At 42.8% G+C, this 19,322-nt stretch overlaps 1 protein-coding gene across 1 annotated transcript in view; it reads left to right on the forward strand.

Annotated features, from left to right (window-relative positions):
- The window catches only part of ROCK2 (Rho associated coiled-coil containing protein kinase 2), a 165,975-nt gene that overhangs the window by 105,467 nt on the left and 41,186 nt on the right, over positions 1 to 19,322 (forward strand). Inside the window, exons 6-11 of the mRNA XM_059729599.1 lie at positions 4,357 to 4,501; positions 12,479 to 12,617; positions 15,362 to 15,453; positions 16,296 to 16,455; positions 17,088 to 17,151; positions 17,641 to 17,652. Of these exons, the coding sequence (XP_059585582.1) occupies positions 4,357 to 4,501; positions 12,479 to 12,617; positions 15,362 to 15,453; positions 16,296 to 16,455; positions 17,088 to 17,151; positions 17,641 to 17,652 (612 nt within the window). The remainder of the gene's footprint in view (positions 1 to 4,356; positions 4,502 to 12,478; positions 12,618 to 15,361; positions 15,454 to 16,295; positions 16,456 to 17,087; positions 17,152 to 17,640; positions 17,653 to 19,322) is intronic.

Consider the following 19,322-nt stretch of genomic DNA (forward strand, 5'->3'; position numbering starts at 1 on the left):
CCATAGGCTGAATCCAGTCCACGGAGCTGTATTATCCAGCTTGCAGGTTGGTGGTGCTGGCCCTGGCCTTGGCCCTGTGCACTGCATGCAGTACATGTGCTGCAGGAAGTATAGGGGTTTGGACCCCCTGTGCCACAAGCAGTGCCGGGTCCAGCCTGTGCCCTGTGTGCTAGCCTGCAGGCCTGGCACAGGGCACACGCTGCCCATGGCTTGCAGGTTAGAAGGGGGTCTTTCCAGGGCGGTGCATGCAGACCATGCCTCAGGCCCCCATGCTATGTGCAGTGCCAAGTCCAGCCCACATACTGTGGGCTGTGCGCATCCCATACCGGCCCAGGGGCCATGTGCACAGTGAGCCCCAGGGCTAGTGTGTGTTTCATGCGGTGCATAGGGCTGGACTAGCCACCTATGCTGTAGGCAGCACAGGGGACAGCATGGTGTACACACAGCATGCAGTGCCCTGCCAGATCTGGAGCCAGTGCCTAGTGCTGGTCCTGTGCTGTGTGCAGCACATGCGGATGATCCAACCTTGCATGCAGTGTGCAACATGTACTGGCCCTGGGGTACACCCTACATGTGGCCCCTGAGGCAAGCACAGGACACATGCTGCCCATAGTGCACCGGCTGGATCTGGCATGGCAGCAGCAGCAAAGGGGATCCAGGGTGTGGGCTGCATGCAGCACCCTGGATCAACGCCCCATGCTGCTTGCAGTGCTGTATCTAGCCTGCACACCATGGGCTACATGTATCCCGTGCTGGTCCTGGGGCCGGGCACATGCAGCATGCAGACTGGACCTAGCGTTGCAGGTGCTCCACGGTGGATCAGTCCTGGTCTGGCCCCAGGCAGGCTCAGAGATTCTCATGGTGCATGGGGCCAGATGAGTTCAACAGCTCTGGTTTAATGCACTCCATCTTCCCTTCTCTGATGCTTTCCTACTAGACTGGTGACTTTTAGAGCCCTGAGTGACAGGTGGCAAGCACACTGTGATTAGTTAATTTCGTTTAGTCATTTGAGTTTGAATTCAGCCTTGTAACAAGCCTCATTTTCCTTTCATTAAAATAAATAGAAATAGTGTTTGATCCATGTACTGTGGTCTTTTATGGCTAAGGATCGAATAAAACCACCCAGATGGTACATACTTTATGCAATTTTATTTCCCAAAGAAAAGTAGCACAGAAACAGAAGTCTCGCCAATTACCTCATTAGTGAGACATGTCTGAGTTGCTGAGCAGATCTTGCAACACCAGATGCCTCTCCAGTTACAATGTAGCGCTGAACTGAACATTTTAAGCACTGATTGTCTTATTAGCAAGGCGCGTTCCCCACACCTCTAGCTTATATTGAGTGCTGGGAGCAGTCTAGGTTATCCTCTGGCTCTCCGCACCACTACACATGGCAAAGCTGTGGATCTGGGGTCAGGGTTTAGTCCAGCCTGGGTCCCCCTTGCCCATCCCTTGTCCCAGGGTTTTTATCACTACTTGGGATTCCCCCGCCAAGCCACTATGCTGTGTCTCAGCTTTTCTCACACTCACCAGGATAGTCTGAGGAGTACGGTAAGCAGCCTGCCTCATGTCTTTCGTCTCAGGTCCCGTAGTCCCGACATCTTTTTCCAGGTTGTCAGACAGGTTCCTTGTCTCTCCCACCTTTTCTTGTGCCTGAAGGCACTCAGTCTGTCTCCTGCTGCCAGTTTTATGCCGTTTTTTCGCAGGCTAATCACCCACTCTTGTCTTGGGTGTGTGATTTCTCCCACCTGGTAGGGGTCAGTCTGACCCGACCTTGTCTAAGTAACAGGGCTCCTGCTTGAATCCCTATTACAATGATCCTCCAATAATTAGATTTTATACGTGGAAAATGATGACAAATGTATACATTTTCCATATATACAGTCAAATTATTGGGTTGTTATCTTAAATTCAGAGTCATCTTAAATTCATGTAAATATGGTAATAAAACTGCTGCGATCACTACAAAACTCATAACTAGAGGCAATAATAAAATGTCGTTGTGCTTCCTGGTATAAGATTATACTGTCCTCTAGACTTTGGAAAGTCATTAGTGATTTCTTTGGGAACCACAAAAGCTAAGAATACTAAACCCCTCCATTTTTTCCTTTTTAATCAACTTGAACTAAACATAAGACTTTATTAGTTTTACTTATATGCAGTGTTCTTGTGAGGAATAACAGTATATGAAACTATGGAAGATTGGAAATCAATATTTTTTTTTAAACTGAGGGGTTTTATTAATATTATTTTTTAGCAGCTTAGGTTATGAGGTTTCATAAACCTAGAATATCAGACTAAATGAAATGGAGGAAATATTTTATATGGGAAACTGTAGAAATGGACACACTGATATTGAAAGAGTTCTGGATTGTCTCCAGTTCCTGCTCTATTTCCTATACAAGATGGAGAAATCCCTGCTGTGTAAATACTATATTGGTGTTAAAAAAATGACCTCTAGAGAAAATATGCCACCTTAACTTCTGGGTTTTTTTTCTTTTCTGACTTTGAGTTCTTTTTGCAGCTGTACACATAAGCATTTAGCTGCTTCTGTACAAAACAAAACAAAAAAGAAAAATAGCAGCACAAAGGGGTGAACAGTTGAGAGGAAACTTCCTTGTTTGAGAAATTGTTGAGGAATTCAAAGCAGTGTTCTCTAAACCAGCCTAGATGCTTGGACCCAGATTCTGTACTGCCTTTTAGAAGTCTACGTAGCACTTATTTCAGTTACTAACTGTGATCCTGTTTCACTCTGCCTGAATACCTGGAAAATGGTTAGCATCTCTGCTTCTGTAACACAAGCTTGTTTTAGTCTTATGCTCCTCCATTACAGGGAGTTTCTGCCCACATATTGTATAGTGATTAGGACACTCATTCAGGAACTGAGATATCTAGGTTACAGGCCCTGTATCAGACTGAACCCACATCTTCTGTTTTCACAAAAGTGCCCTACGCACCAGGCTATGTGATAGGTGGGTCTTCCCCTCTTTGAAGCTGGGCACTGGATGGGAAAGAATACAATTCTTGAGGCAGGAGTGAGAGGAAGCAAGTGAGAGTTTGACTCTGAGACAATGAGGAAGACATTGCTTTGGAAAGGAGTCAGTCCTGAGTTTTGCTTCTGCTTTTGAGTGTTGTTTATGCACATTATCCAGTCACTATTTTAACAGCATTGGAAGCTGCGTGAGACTTCAAACCTAAGTTTCCGAACTCCTAAGTCATTGCCCTAGCAACCAGGTTGTTGGGCAGAAAGTATATGGGTCATTTTCCTTGTTGCTGTCATCTGTGGGAGGTAGAATAGGATCAATAGATAAAGATGCCTAAAGTATAACCCCAAGTGGTAGGAATTCATGTTTCCTATAGGCTGTCTGTAGGTGACTCGCAGATGTGCATAAGGCTTCCCATTTTCCCATATTGTGCTGTTGGAAGCACAATATCCTGTCTATTGAGAGAATGAGAAAAATGCATTTCCCTAGAATAAAATCTCTCTTCTGATTTCCTTTCATTCTCTCCATCTTTACATGTTGAGCTTTACGTAACTTCTTTGAATCAGGGCACTAGCAAACCTGACATTGCAATCTGTTTTTATTGGTCTGTCAGCTGGAAACAGGCCCTGCCTGCTGCTGTATTAATTGAGCAAGCATTTTAAAACTTTGCTTAACTCAAACACTGTACTTTTTATAGCCTTCCTGTTCTTCTAATATGGATTTTATTTGATTTTTAAATGCAGTTTTTAAAAATAAAAACATGCTATTGATCCACAACTGGACTTCATAACTTAACCTGTGTGGTCAGGAAAAGCTTAATAGCCTTAACCCACCAGAATCTCTGGAAGGACTGCTGTTGACTTCAGCAGGCTTTGGCTCAATCCCATAGTGCATGTGCTTGGCTTCCTATGTATTGGAACTTAAATTAAATCACATTTTTCTTTTTCTTTTTACGGATCTGAGAAGTTCCTCCTTTTTAAAAGAATTAATGAGCAATGTCATGAATTTTCCTTCTATCCTAAGGCAGACAAGGTTCTTTGGGTAGATGTGCCCAAAAGCTTGCAAAGAACAATTTTTCCAACTATTTAGTTGATCTAATAAAAGAAATCACATCTACCCAAAGAACCTTGTCTGCCTATGTCCTTAGACCAACGTGGCTACAACCAAACAACCCTCCTATCCTAAAACACTTCTGTAATAGAAACAGTTTGAGATGGTGTAAATATTTTCTGAGCTAATCATCTTGAATCATTTATTTTCCTCAAAATTACATACATGTACTAAATGTTGTTTTGTTGAAACAATGAATCTATTAATTTTATCTTTAAGTGCATTTTGATAGTTTTTGTCATTATTATTACCATTTTGTTAGACAGGCATGGTGCATTGTGATACAGCTGTTGGAACACCTGACTACATATCACCCGAAGTACTGAAGTCACAAGGAGGTGATGGCTACTATGGGCGGGAATGCGACTGGTGGTCTGTAGGAGTTTTTCTTTTTGAGATGCTAGTTGGTGAGTAAAACTACATTAATGTAATTTCTTCTTCCAACATTGTTTTAGAAAGCTCATTTGAGTTGTCATAATAGTGCTATAGTTACAAGAAAGATATATGGGTAGATGAAGACAGCCTTCTGTTTCTGGTTCTACTGTTGACTCTGCTTTTTATTCTCGAGTAAGGCTTTTCTATTGTAATACACTGGACCATTAAGTTATCTAGTGTTTGAATATTGCATTCATTACAGAAGACTTTTTGCATTCAGGCTAGGGACAAACATTCGAAAAGCCCAAGCCTGAATTGATTCAGTCTTTGCAGGTTAGTCTAACATGAAAAGGGAATGGCTGTCACTTGCAAACCAGTTCAATCTTTACATTTTGGAAATACAGGCACATGCCTTACTGGTTCAGGCCAGAAGCCTGGGGGCGCTAGAGCAGGCCTTCCTTCCCTTTCACAGAGAAGCTGAGCTGGGGGGAGTGGGGGGGATGTGGTGTGGCCAGGCCTTGGCAGGCCTGAGTAAGACTGAGGAGGGGTTTAAACCTCCACCTTAGCCTGTGGGGTTTGGAGGGTGGGGGAAGAGGGAGCATGGTCAGATCCCTGGGGGAGGCGGGGGGGCCAGAGGAGGAGGAGGGGAGAGCTCTGCCCACCCCAGCAGCTCCTTTACTGACAGGAACAATCCAGGCACAGAGTGCTGCCCGGATGCAGAGGACGACTTTCCCCCTCCTCCCTCCCCCCACAGCCATGGATGGGGAGAGGGAACCCTTCCCCCTCCTTCTCCACCACCACCTTCCCCCCCGCTGGCGAGGGGTAGGGAGAGGGACTCTGTACAGGGCTGCTTGGCCCTAGAAGGGGACTCTTTCCCCTCCCTGCAGGGTGGGGTGTTTTGTTCAGTGCTGGGGGGTGGGGCTCTTCCCCCTCCTCCTGCCCCCTTCCGCCACGGGGGGGGGGGGGGGGGGGGATGACTCAGTGCAAGGCTGCCCAGCCCCAGAGGGGGACTGTTCCCCCTGCTCCTCCCCCCTCGCCACCCCAGGAGGGGGGCTCTGTTTGGTGCTGGAGGGGGACTTTTCCCCTTCCTCCTCCTCTTTGTTGACCCCCGCTGCCACAAGGTGAGGAGGGCAGCTCTGTGCAGTGGCCCTGCTGAGCCCTGGCCAAGACAGCCGCATGGCTGGGCTGGGCTGGGCATGACCCTGTTAAGGTGAATGGGGCAGGGAGGGGGTTAATTCCCTGCTGCTTCAGGGAACTGCAGTTGAGGTCTGCCAGCCCCGGCCCCTTCCATCTCTGCTGCTTCCCAGCAGACAGGCAGATCCCAGCTGCTGTGGTAGGGAGGGGAGAGTGGAGCGGCAGGACCAGCCCTGCTCTGCTAGAGCAGAGAGCCCAGAGAGCAAGGCAGAATGCTGGGGGGACTCTGGTTTAACTTAAACCAGGAAGAGATCTGGGACAGACATTGCATAAACCGGTTTGAGCTCAGTCAGTTAACTGGGCCATTTTGAAACAGGTTTATGTGCACAGCATATCTCTTCTTTTACAGGTTTAAACCAGTTTCTGATCACTTAAACTGGTTTATGTGTTATGTCTGCCCATAGCCTCAGTTTTTAAAACTGCATGTGAAGTCAGCATCATAGTCCAGTAGCAGAGTGTTGATTTAGAAACCTGGTTCTGGATTACTTTGTCTAGAGCATTGTGTTCTGGGAACACTGAAGAATCTGACGTATTTTTCTGGGTTCCTGGAGCGAGAAAGATACTTGCATGCATGCAGTTACTGAAATGTTAGTACCTTTTGAGCTTGAAGAGAATTTGACTTACAAAGATTATTTTTTCTAATTATAAAGTTGTTTGATGTACTTCGGTTCTTTAAATTCTAGGAATATTTTTTTTCCTCATTTGTCCCTCTTCATTCTTCATGATCTTAGTGAAGGATTTTAGAATATTTTTTTTTGGATCCCTCTCCATACAGTAATTAAGCAAGCCTCTCTATTTTCTGTTCTGTTGTAGATTTGCCCTTCTCTGTCATAGAAACAGAATCATAGAAAATGAGGGTTTGAAGGGACCTCAGGAGGTCATCTAGTCCAACCCCCTGCTGAACCATCCCCAACAGCCAAGGCTTTGTCTAGTCAGGTCTTAAAAACCTCCAAGGATGGAGAGTTCACAACCTCTCTGGGTAACCTGTTCCAGTATTTTACTACCTTCCTAGTGAGAAAATTCTTCCTAGTAGCTAACCTAAACCTAATATTTAACCTTGCTGCAACTTGAGACTGTTGCTCCTTGTTCTCACATCTGCCACCACTAAGAACAGACCAGCTCCATCCTCTTTAGAACCCCTGTCAGGTAGTTGAAGGCTGCCATTAAATCCCCTCTCAGGCTTTTCTCCTCCAAACTAAGTAAGCCCAGTTATCTCAGCCTGTCCTTGTAAGTCATGTCCCCCAGCCCCTTCACCATTTTTGTTGTCCTCCACTGGACTCTGCCTAATTTGTCCACATCCTTTCTTTAGTGGGGGGCCCAAAACTGGACACAGTACTGCAGATGTAGCCTTACCAGTGTGGAATAGAGGGGAATAATCATTTCCCTTGCCCTGCTGGCATCATGCCTACCAATACAGTCCAGTATAACATTAGCCTTCTGGGCAACAAGGGCACACTGTTGTCTCATATTCAGATTGTTGTCCGTTGTAACATCCAGGTCCTTTTCTGCGGAGCTGCTACCCAGCTGGTCAGCCCCCAGCCTGTACCAGTGCATGGGATTGTTCCATCTTAAGTGCAGGACTTTGCACTTGTCTTTGTTGAACCTCATGAGATTCCTTTTGGCCCAATCCTCCTAGCCCTATCCTTCAGCGCATCTGCTACTCCCCCCAGCTTGATGTCATCTGCAGACTCACTGAGGGTGCACTCTATGCTGTCTTCCAGGTTGTTGATGAAGATACTGAAAAAAACTGGCCCTGGGACCAACTCCTGGGGCACTCCACTTGATACCGGCTGCCAACTAGACCTTTGCACCCAGTGCACCAGCCAGTTTTCTATCCGGCTTACAGTCTATCCAGATTTTAGCTTGCTTGCAAGAATGTTGTGGGAGACGGTATCAAAAGCCTTTCTAAAGTCCAGGTATACCACATCCACTGATCTCCCCACATCCACAGAGCCAGTCATCTCATTGTAGACAGCAGTCAGGTTGGTCAGGCTCGACTTGCTCTTGGTGAGTCCATGCTGACTGTTCCTAATCACCTTCTTCTTATCCAAGTGTTTAGAAATGGATTCCCTTTTTCCCTTTCTTAAATATGGGTACTGTGTTTGCCCTTTTCCAATTATCCGGGACCTCTCCTGATTGCCATGAGTTTTTAAAGATGATGGCCAGCAGCTTTGCAATCACATCAGCCAACTCGCTCAGCACCCTTGGGTGCATCGTGTCTGGCCCCATGAACTGTGTGTCCAGCTTTTCTAAATAGTCCCTAAGCTGTTCTTTTGCCAAAGTTGGCTGCTCACCTCCTCTCTCAACTGTGCTGCCCAGTAGTCTGGGAGCTGCCCTTGCCTGTGAAGACAGGCAAAAAAGGCATTGTGCACGTTAGCCTCTTCTGCATCATCTGTCACTGGGTTGCCTCCCCCATTCAGTCAGGGATGTACACTTTCCCTGATCCTCCTCTTGTTACCGACATACTTGTAGAAACCCTTCTTGTTACCCTTCATGTCCCTTGCTAGCTGCAACTCCAGTTGCGCTTTGGCCTTCCTGACTTCATCCCTGGGTGCTTGAGCAATGCTCTTATACTCCCTTCCAGTTGTTTGTCCAAGTTTCCACTTATAAGCTTCCTTTTTGTGATTTAGTTTACTAAAGAGTTCCCTGCTAAGCCAAGGTGGTCTTCTGCCATACTTGCTAGTCTTCCTGCACATCAGGATGGTTTGTTCCTGAACTCACAGTAATCCAGTATCCAGACAGTGTTTTTCAGATGCTTAACTCTGCTGCATCTCAGTACCATGATCACCACTCACTTGGATCCCATAATTTTCCAGTCATGTTTTTTTTATCTTCTCATTGGTCATTTTAATTCAGTGTGCGCGTGTGTGTGTCTTCTCATGGGTTGTCTTACTTCAGTCTTTCATAGATTCATAGATGTTAGGGTCGGAAGGGACCTCAATAGATCATCAAGTCCGACCCCCTGCATAAGCAGGAAAGAGTGCTGGGTCTAAATGACCCCAGCTAGATACTCATCTAACCTCCTCTTGAAGACCCCCAGGGTAGGGGAGAGCACCACCTCCCTTGGGAGCCCGTTCCAGACCTTGGCCACTCGAACTGTGAAGAAGTTCTTCCTAATGTCCAGTCTAAATCTGCTCTCTGCTAGCTTGTGGCCATTGTTTCTTGTAACCCCCGGGGGCGCCTTGGTGAATAAATCCTCACCAATTCCCTTCTGTGCCCCCGTGATGAACTTATAGGCAGCCACAAGGTCGCCTCTCAACCTTCTCTTGCGGAGGCTGAAAAGGTCCAGTTTCTCTAGTCTCTCCTCGTAGGGCTTGGTCTGCAGGCCCTTGACCATACGAGTTGCCCTTCGCTGTACCCTCTCCAGGTTATCCGCATCCTTCTTGAAGTGTGGCGCCCAGAATTGCACGCAGTACTCCAACTGCGGTCTGACCAACGCCCTATAGAGGGGAAGTATCACCTCCCTGGACCTATTTGTCATGCATCTGCTGATGCACGATAAAGTGCCATTGGCTTTTCTGATGGCTTCGTCACACTGCCGGCTCACGTTCCACTTGGAGTCCACTAGGACTCCAAGATCCCTTTCCACCTCCGTGCCACCCAGCAGGTCATTCCCTAGGCTGTAGGTGTGCTGGACATTTTTCCTCCCTAGGTGCAGCACTTTGCATTTCTCCTTGTTGAACTGCATCCTGTTGTTTTCTGCCCACTTGTCCAGCCTATCCAGGTCTGCCTGCAGCTGTTCCCTGCCCTCCGGCGTGTCCACTTCTCCCCATAGCTTTGTGTCATCTGCAAACTTGGACAGAGTACATTTCACTCCCACGTCCAAGTCGCTGATGAAGACATTAAAGAGTATCGGTCCAAGGACCGAACCCTGCGGGACCCCACTGCCCACACCCTTCCAGGTCGAGACCGACCCATCTACCACGACTCTTTGGGTGCGACCCTCTAGCCAATTCGCCACCCACCGGACTGTGCAGTCATCCACATCACAGCCTCTTAATTTGTTCACCAGTATGGGGTGGGATACCGTATCGAAGGCCTTCCTGAAGTCCAGGTATACGACATCCACCCCTCCTCCTGTGTCCAGGCGTTTCGTAACCTGGTCATAGAAAGAGACTAGGTTGGTCAGGCACGATCTGCCCGCCACAAACCCATGCTGGTTTCCCCTCAGCATAATTTGTCCTGCCGGGCTCTCACAAATGTGAGCCTTGATAATTTTTTCAAATACTTTACCAAGGATGGAGGTGAGACTGACCGGCCTATAGTTGCCCGGGTCCTCCTTCCTCCCCTTTTTGAAAATGGGGACCACGTTAGCCCTTTTCCAGTCCTCCGGGACTTGGCCCGTGCGCCACGAGCATTTGAATATTCCCGCCAGTGGCTCTGCAATGACGTCGGCCAGTGCCTTCAGCACCCTCGGATGGAGCCCATCCGGGCCTGCCGATTTAAAGGCATCCAGTTCTTCCAAATGACTCTGCACCACCTCAGGATCTACGCATGGAAGTCTGGCGCCTTGCTGCTGCCTCTCTACAACCCCAGTGAGAGACTTGTCGTGCCCCTCGCTTAGGAACACTGAGGCAAAGAACTCGTTGAGGAGTTCAGCCTTGTCCCCTCTATCTGTCACCAATTGCTTCTGCCCGTTTAGCAGGGGTCCTATTCCTCCCTGGGCCTTCCTTTTACTCCCTATGTATCTAAAAAACAATTTCTTGTTGTCCTTTACTTGGGTTGCCATCCTCAGCTCCATGGTAGCTTTGGCCCGCCTAACTGCCTCCCTACAAGCACGAGCAGAGGAGGTATATTCATCTTTAGTGATCTCACCCTGTTTCCACTTTTTATGTGCTCCCCTTTTGGCCCTTAGGCTGCCCTGGATTTCTCTGGTCAGCCATGGAAGCCTCCTGGCCCCTTTCCCTCTTTTGCCTCGCTCGGGGATCGTCTTGCTTTGTGCCCAAAGGATCGTTTCCTTTAGGCACAGCCACCCTTCTTGGGCACCCATCCCATCAAAACTCCTACTCTGCAGTGCTTCCTTGACTAATCGCCTGAGTGCAATGAGATCAGCTTTCCTAAAGTCTAGCACTTTCACCCTACTAGTTACCTTACCCACTCGCCGTCTTATGTTGAATTCTATCATAAGGTGATCACTGTCTCCCAGATAGCTACCGATTTGGAGGTCCCCTATCATGTCATCTCCCGTTGCCAATACCAGATCCAGTATGACATTCCCCCTAGTGGGACCATACACCTCCTGTGTCAGGTGGAGGTCCTGTACACAAGTTAGAAACCTGCGTGAGCGATGGGACCTTGCTGTCTGCGTCTCCCAGCAGATGTCCGGGTAGTTTGTGTGTTTTTACTATAATTATACTAAACTATGCCCAGCTTTGTCACCTTTAATGTGTCTTGTGCACCATCTCCCCTTATATTGAGCTGCAGTTTAACTTCAGTAAATTAAATGTTTAAAAAAGTGATTTCCACCAAGTAAGATCATTAGCAGTGTCTTTGGCACCCAACAAAATACACAATTGATGTCGTACTTGGTTCTGAACTATTCTTCTCATGTTTGCATTGTATGCAAGTGTGCCTTCAGTGTCTGTAATATGGGCTGAATGCCATTTTGCTGAAATCTTCATTCATGTTTTCATCTTGCCTTGCTTTGACTGGGGCAGATTCCTTCTTCCAATTAAAAAACTCAAGTCCCAACTTCAGTGCAGTGTTCAGACTTCAGTGCATGCAGAGGGTGCCTATACTATGTGAGAGAAGCAGCTATGTCATTCCCATCCTAAAAAAAACTCCAGAGCCACCTCATTGATTCCAGAATCCAACTCAAAATTACTCATTTTGCTTTTGAAACTCCAGCGGACTTGCAGAAGCCTCTCAGTTTTTTACTATGTTGCCTTCCATTCCTTCTCTTAATTGAAATCTGCTTGATTCTAGTTTGCACAAATTGGTTTAAAGTTTTCTCTTTAACAACTCCTATTAACTATCTATTCTCTTACCTCTACTTCTCAACTGCTTTCTCTCTATTTTTTTCAATTTGTTATTGTCTGTGCTAAATAATGCAAGAAATCTTTTGGGGATGCAACTCACAACAAAGGTGCTTCAGTAAATGAAATTTTAATGATGAGATTTGAAGTACAAATTGTTAGCTGGAGGAGTGGATGCTTCTGGATGCTTTAGTTTACCAGTTCCAGGTAAAGTTAATGAAGAATGTTCTTAATACTAGTCTCTTTTCAGGGTGCTAGAAAAATAGAAGGAAGGAGGATAAGAGGGGAAGAGTGGTTGACCATGAAATCTGCGCAGAACCAAAATAGTATTCATTAGGAATTTATAGTAGATTTAAATGTTAATATATATACTAATTTGTAGGAAGAGTTCTTGGGGTTTTTAACCTTTCCAGGTCAGAACTGATTGTATTCATTTAATCAGAATGCGTGTTCTCTCTTTGGTGAAATCAGTTATACCTGTGCAAGCCTCTTGAAGTTGGTGGATTTAGAGGTATCACTGAGGGTATAATCAGCAGACATAAAGGAACTATGTAATTGTGACAAAAGACAATATAGTGTGCAGCAACTTCAGGACTAGCAGTGATGTGCAATGTGGAAAAATCTTGGTTGATTCTGGGCCAACACTTTGCTCTCCATTGTAGACTTGACTGGCTTTAGTTTTGTTTTGTTTTTAACTGAGATGCAGTGAATGTGGGATCAGTCTCATTTTTAAAGAACTGCTTTACAGAATAAAAGTGCATTCACACTTCCACTTGCATATTGGTCTGTTTAAGATTTCTGTTAAAATAAATCTTGCCAATTAATTTTTTTAAATTTTAGGTGATACTCCATTTTATGCAGACTCATTAGTAGGAACATACAGTAAAATCATGGATCACAAAAACTCACTAGTTTTCTCAGAAGAAGTGGAAATCTCTAAGCACGCAAAGAATCTCATCTGTGCCTTTTTAACTGACAGGTATGTGTGTGTACTATTTTGGTACAATATCTATTTTAGACATAATGGCTACTTCTCTTAATTGTACTCCCCAAATCACCTTCATTTTCTGAGAAGTTAAGCCTACCTCTGCTTCATAGTTGCTGGCTTTTTTTGCAAGCTTTGCACATTGTGTAGGTAAAATCAGTGATTCTCTGAGCAGTTCTGGCACCTCCTTCTATGGAACAGTTTTGCAATTAAAAACCTCAAGTCCCAACTTCAGTGCAGTGTTCAGACTTAATAAAAATCCCTGCTACAAAAAGGTCTTAAATATGGTAACTTACAATCTGACTTTCATTCATTAAATACTGTACACTGCATAACTATGAAAAACACACTAGAACCAGACACTTCAGAGGGTTAGATTCTTCAGCCTTCTGTGAAGACAGGGCCACAATAAACAGCTACTGATCAGTATTCACTGATGTGCCCTGGCTGAGTGGAGAAGCAGTGTCCTTTGAAGTAAAAAAACTGCAGAAAACATCTTTGCCGCTCATCCTCTATTTAATAATTTGCTTCAGACTAAGTGACATGTAATAATTGAACCATTTCCAAATGTCATTGATTGGGAATTGGTTCACGGTTGTCATGGGTCAGAGGTATTCACACAGAGTGACCATGCATACCAGGTAGAAGTATCACTTTTTCAGTGCTGTGGCTCCAACACCAGGGAGTAGGAGTGAGGACCCAGTCTAGCATGCCTCACAGGGGGGGTGGAGGAGGAGTGCTTGCACCCATGCTTTGGGCATTTGAGGGGATGAATGACTTGCGGCTGGGGGTACTTTCACTTTCTTCTTGCCCTTCTCTCCTAAACTCGAGTTCGGTATATTTCAGTAGTGCAGTTGACTGAAGTCTGCGGCGTGATTTGGGGTGGCTGGCAGGGTGGGGTTGCCAAAGCCAAGGGGTGATAACAAGGGAACACAGTTAAGTAGAAAATGAGTTCACAGCTGGTTGTCAAATAACTGTTTATTGAACAAGCAGTGCAAAGTACCTCATTTTTTTTAAATGCCAACAAATGAGAGGGCACAGTAGAATTCTGGTCATATATTAGAGCAGCTAGTTGTAGCACTTAAAGGGGGTAAGGAGTGTGGGGTGCCTTGGGGTCTGACCAGCCCAATGTCACAGAAGCCTTGGTGTCCACACAAAGCATGTACCCAGTTCACAGTATGTTGGTTTGAAAGAGCACCTGATTTTCCAGGTAAACTTTTGAAGAGTTCCTAGCTGCTTTAAACTGGTTTTGGGTTTGTATATCTGTCCACTTCATGTCGACGACATCTAGCAGGCTCAGTGGTACTTGTGTCCAAAAGTGAAGAGTTTTATACAGTTGGGTTTTCTTTCTTGAGTTATACAGCTTTTTTTAAAAAAAAATCATTATTTTAACCTCTTTGACGTATGAATTTGCAAATATAGATAATGAACCAGAAAGGGGCAATTGTTCTGGATATAAACTGCCAAGAGAGATTTCCCATTGAACAAGGGGAGCTTGTTGTTGACATTAAGCTGGCAGATACTAAATTGTTTCCACTCCCTCCTTCCACCCCACCAAATGTACATACATACACACTCATGTGCTTTGCTAGCTGATTCCTTATTGGCATATGCTAGAGAACCCCCAGACTGTTTAAAGAGACTGGACTAGACCATGCAGAGTCAACTGGGAGCTTCCAGATGTCATACTGTCCTTCACTGACCAGAATTTCAGTAGAGAACCTTGCCCAATAACCTTGTGAAATGATTGATTTTTAAAAATATATATGTTTTTAAAGTACATGCCAGTTAAACTTAGTTTTGCATTTCAAAGGGCATTTGTGTAGCCTGTTGAGTAAGTGTGCTGCTAAAGAAGTACCATTCATGAGAAAACTGTTTTAGTAGGATTTTTTTCCTTCTTTGCATCCAAGGAATGGTTGAAGGGTAGAGAGGGGATATATGAGAAGAGTTTAATACTGTAAATGTGGCCAGGAGTACTTCCCCCACGTGTGTATGTCTTCCTGTTTATATTAAAATGTGGTGTTCAAGGGATTTATTTAAAACAGATGCCCTCTTTCTGTAGTGGATGATCACTACTGAAGCACTTAAAGTGACAAGAAGGAATGCTCATCTCTTGTGTGGCATATTAGTTCTAGAATACAAGTTGTTTTTCTGTTCTTATAGACCGCTCTAGAAGACGGTCTTTATGTAAAGACCTAGAATTGTTGTTGTTGCTCTTAAAACTTTACCATTTGTTGACTTCATAGCGAGTGTAATCAAAAGATGTGTAAGGGTTGTTTTTTTAGTAGAAGACGAGAAAATTTTTTAAATATTTATTTTAGTGGGGCTTGAATAACTGTTCTGTATACTAAGCCAAACCTCCTTTCATTTGCGTCCTAAGGTTTATTGTGTGGTTTGGCAGATTCTGTAAGTTTTCAGTTGATATTTTTTTTCGTTTAAAACTTTGTGCCTGTGTGCTCCCTTTCTACACAGACTCTCAGTGGAAAAATGCTTTACTCCCCACGTGGCAGACTGCAAACTGAGTACTAGCAGGGAGAGTGCCTCCTAAGAAACTGGGGACACTTTGTATGAGAAATCAATTGGTTATTAATGTAATTCAGGTTAGCATTCACCAACTGCTCTCACTTTAACATTTGCTTTAAAATTTCTGTGCCATTTTACATGAAGACAACTGTTAATTAAACAAAAAGAAGTGATGTTTTTCCTAACCTGAAATTTGGGTTAATTGCTATGTTTAGGGAGGTGCGACTTGGGAGGAATGGGGTAGAAGAAATTAAACAGCACCCTTTCTTTGAGAGTGATCAGTGGAACTGGGAGAATATTCGAGAGAGTAAGTAGTTTAACTAAAACTTTATTTTTTTTTATCATGTTCTATATTTGCATAAACCAATTCCTAATACATTAAATGTGTAATTAAAAATGAAAAAGACAACATTTTTGTAAAGTTAGTGTTTTATTTGTAAAGTATTTTTTTCTGTTTACCAGAGTTTTGCATAAGCAACTTTTTGTTTTGTTTTTTAAACTGGTCATTCCTGTTTATACTAAAAGCATAATTATTATAAATACACATTTCCATGCTGCAATGTACTGTGTTTATTTCTTTGAGCTTTTAGTATTTTTACAAATATGCATATATTCAGTTCTACTTATCTTAACTTGCCTACCTCCTAAAGGTAAAAGTCCCATTATCTTATAAATTAACATTCTCTAAGTATACTACTTTATGTATATAGTTTAAGGCAGTTTGAATTCAGTTGCCATAGATAAAATCAACTGCTTATTTACCAGTTTGATCATAACTACTTTAATCCAACATTTGCTGAAACTTATTAAAATACTTAAACAATGACTGGGATTTAGTCCCTGACCAAAAATGTAGATGTTTTAAAAATGTATGCTTTTTCATTAAAACCTGCATGCCTTAGCAAGCTGATACATTTTTGTTGAGCTTTTGTTTCTAGAGCCTTTAAAAATATTTGGTCATATGTGGCATTGCAAAGAAATGAATCTTTAATAATACATAATATTTGGTCTACTACATGGAATAGTATAGCAAGCTACTATAAACCACAGTTTATATTGCATTATAAAATGTTTTGGGTTTGGGGGGGGATTTACAACTAGGGATGTGGAATTTTTATTATGAAACTGACTTTTTCTCCCTCTTTGTAGCTGCTGCTCCTGTGGTACCTGAACTTAGCAGTGACATAGACAGCAGTAATTTTGATGACATTGAGGATGACAAAGGAGATGTGGAAACCTTTCCAATTCCCAAAGCCTTTGTGGGAAACCAGCTGCCTTTTATAGGATTTACCTACTACAGAGACAATTTGTATGTGACATTAAAATATGCATCCTTAGAAACATATTTGAAGATTCTTATTACATCCTCCTCTTTTTGCTGTAAATATACAATTGATTTATGTATAGTGTACCATAATTAGTACGTGCCTCGTGTTGAAATGCAGAGTTTAAGTAGTATTTATCAAAACATTCTGATTTGGTGGGGAGGGAATACTTGATACTTATGTGATTAGACATTGGTGTCTACATGCTGCAAATTTATAGTATTTTAACTGCTTTTGTGTTTTAACATCTAGACTGGTTATAGCTCACTTTTCTTGGAGTAGTAATTTTGGAAAGAGTATTCACCTAAGGCATATTGTGTAAAAGCTGTCTCTCTTTAATTTGTAATTGTATATATCATCATGTTTGTCATTATGCAACTGTTGTAAATATTCATTGTAACCTTGCATTGAACTGAAAAAGTCTGAACATTCCCTTTAGTCAAGAGAGCATTCAAATGAAAAGGAAGAGAACTTGTACTGAAAAAACTGGCCTTATTCTAAGACTAGCCCAGGAGAGATTAAGGCCTGAGTGAATTGATTAAAATGAGTTGATTGGTTTGGTTGCCAGAGTTGTTGAAAACATGAATAACAGTTAGTTTTTGGTTTTTTTTAACAGGTTGTTAAGTGACTATCCTCAGTCTTGTAGAGAAAATGAATCCATGCAACTTAGCAAAAATGAGGCAAGTGCTTTAATATCTGTTTGAATTATTCTGCTGTCTGTTAAGAAAAGGCTTGCATTCAGGAGTGAATATTGTATGAATATTGTATGTAGATTGTTTTGCTTAATTTTAGTCTATTTGTCTGTATTTACAAGTAGTTATTCAATAGTGTATATTTTAGACAGAAGGATAATAGTTTCAGTTAGAAATTAAAATATAGTGGAATTAATAACATTTGTAGAAATGACTGCAAGGGTTGTATATGTCTAGGTCCGTCTTGAAAATGTGTTTTCCTATGGAAGTTATCACAATAGATTTACAAATATTTGTTTGCCTTATAATTACAGCATAAGGCTCCCATTAAATTTCTTCAAAGTATAAAATAAGTATGTTAAAATGTGAAATTTTATTAAGAGTAATGACACTCGAGTTAGGTGTGCAGGAAATGTTTTTTGTTTTTTGTCATTTTAATTCTTGCCAATAAAAATATGTCTATTTTTCCTTTTACAGGACAGCAAAGAGGTAGGTCCAGTATCTTGAATTATGGAAGAAATGAAGGTAGCTACGTTATTTGTGTTAGCATGAAATTATATTGTAACAACTTAACTAGGTTAAGTGTTTAATGGTAAAAAGAGCAGTCTGTGAATAAACAATTTTTAAAATTGCATTTATGAAGAAGTATAAAATACTACTCTATAAAACTGAATATGTGAGTGAACACTTTTTTCAGTTCTTATTTGGCAGCTAGTTTATTTTTTCTTTTGCAAATTAATGTGTAACACTCTTCATCACAAAATATATTTTTAAGGGAAGTTTGTGATTTTTATCTCCAAATTTTATACAAGTGATTCATTACTAATTTGTCAAGAACATGAAAGTTCATTTTCATTCACATGTGTGAAAGAACACTTGTAAGCATAAAACTGTTAGTACAGGAGAGTTTATCCAAGTTCGAAATTTTATGCATCAAAATAAGTAAGCTATACACTAGTAATCTTAATACCTGTGACTAAATAATAAAGGACTTTCATAGTTTCATAGTGCTTAGGGTCGGAAGGGACCTAAACAGATCATCAGGTCTGACCCGCTGCCCCAGGCAGGAATGGGTGCCCGGGTCATATCACCCCAGCCAAATATCTGTCCAGCCTCCTCTTGAAGACCCCCAAGGTAGGAGAGAGTACCACCTCATTTGGGAGCCCATTCCAGAGCCTGGCAGCCCTAACTGTAAAGTAATGTCTCCTGATGTCCAGCCTGAACCTTATTTCTAACAATTTGTGGACGTTATTCCTAGTAACCCCGGGTGGTACCCAGGGGAACAGAGCCTCCCACAATTCTCGCTGGCTCCCCGGTGAGTTTGTAAACAGCCACTAGATCTCCTCTCAGCCTTCTCTTGTGGAGGCTGAATAGGTTAGGCCCTTTAGCCTCTCCTTGCAGGGCCTGCCCCACTGCCCCTTCACCATGTGAGTGGCCCTCCTCTGGACCCTCTCAAGCTTAGCCACATCCCTCTTGAAGTGATGATGTTGGGACTTAGCCAGGAGTCAGCAATGACTCCAAGATCCCTTTCTGCCACCGTGTTGACAAGAAGGGTGTTTCCCAGACTTTGTTCATTAACTAAACATTTTGTCAATCTGCTGATTTTTTTTTTAATTATTTATTTATTTTTTTTAATATATATTTTTTTAAACTTAAAAGCTACAAAGAATCTCAGGATACATGCAGGCAAGTCCAAAAAATTTATGTGAAGGTTATCTAGGCCATTAATGCACACATTAGGAGGTTTTGTGTTTCCTTTTTAAAATAAGTTATAGATATTGAAGATAGCATGCTGTCTCAGCTGAATTCTTCAGTGGTGTTTATAGTGCAACATCCACACCATCTGTTCAGTTCTAGATTGAAAAACAGCAAATATATTTCTGACTTGAAGATTTCAGTTTAGTAAAAAACTATATTCAGTTCTGTCAACTCTTTCTTACAAATCTCCCAATATTTCATAGCTGTTGTAAAGCCTCCATTTCTAGAGTCTTGTAACCATGACCATGACACACCTCATTAAAAAAAAAAAATTCTAGCCCTCATGGTTCCCGAGAAGTTGGAAAGAATGAACCTTCAGTGTCCAAAAGCACAACAGACAATGATTCTCTGAAGTCGTTTGAAATCAATTTAACATGTTTTGCAGGACTGACTAATGATGA

This window comes from Alligator mississippiensis, chromosome 1, assembly GCF_030867095.1.
Source record: "Alligator mississippiensis isolate rAllMis1 chromosome 1, rAllMis1, whole genome shotgun sequence".
Lineage (NCBI taxonomy): Eukaryota > Metazoa > Chordata > Crocodylia > Alligatoridae > Alligator > Alligator mississippiensis.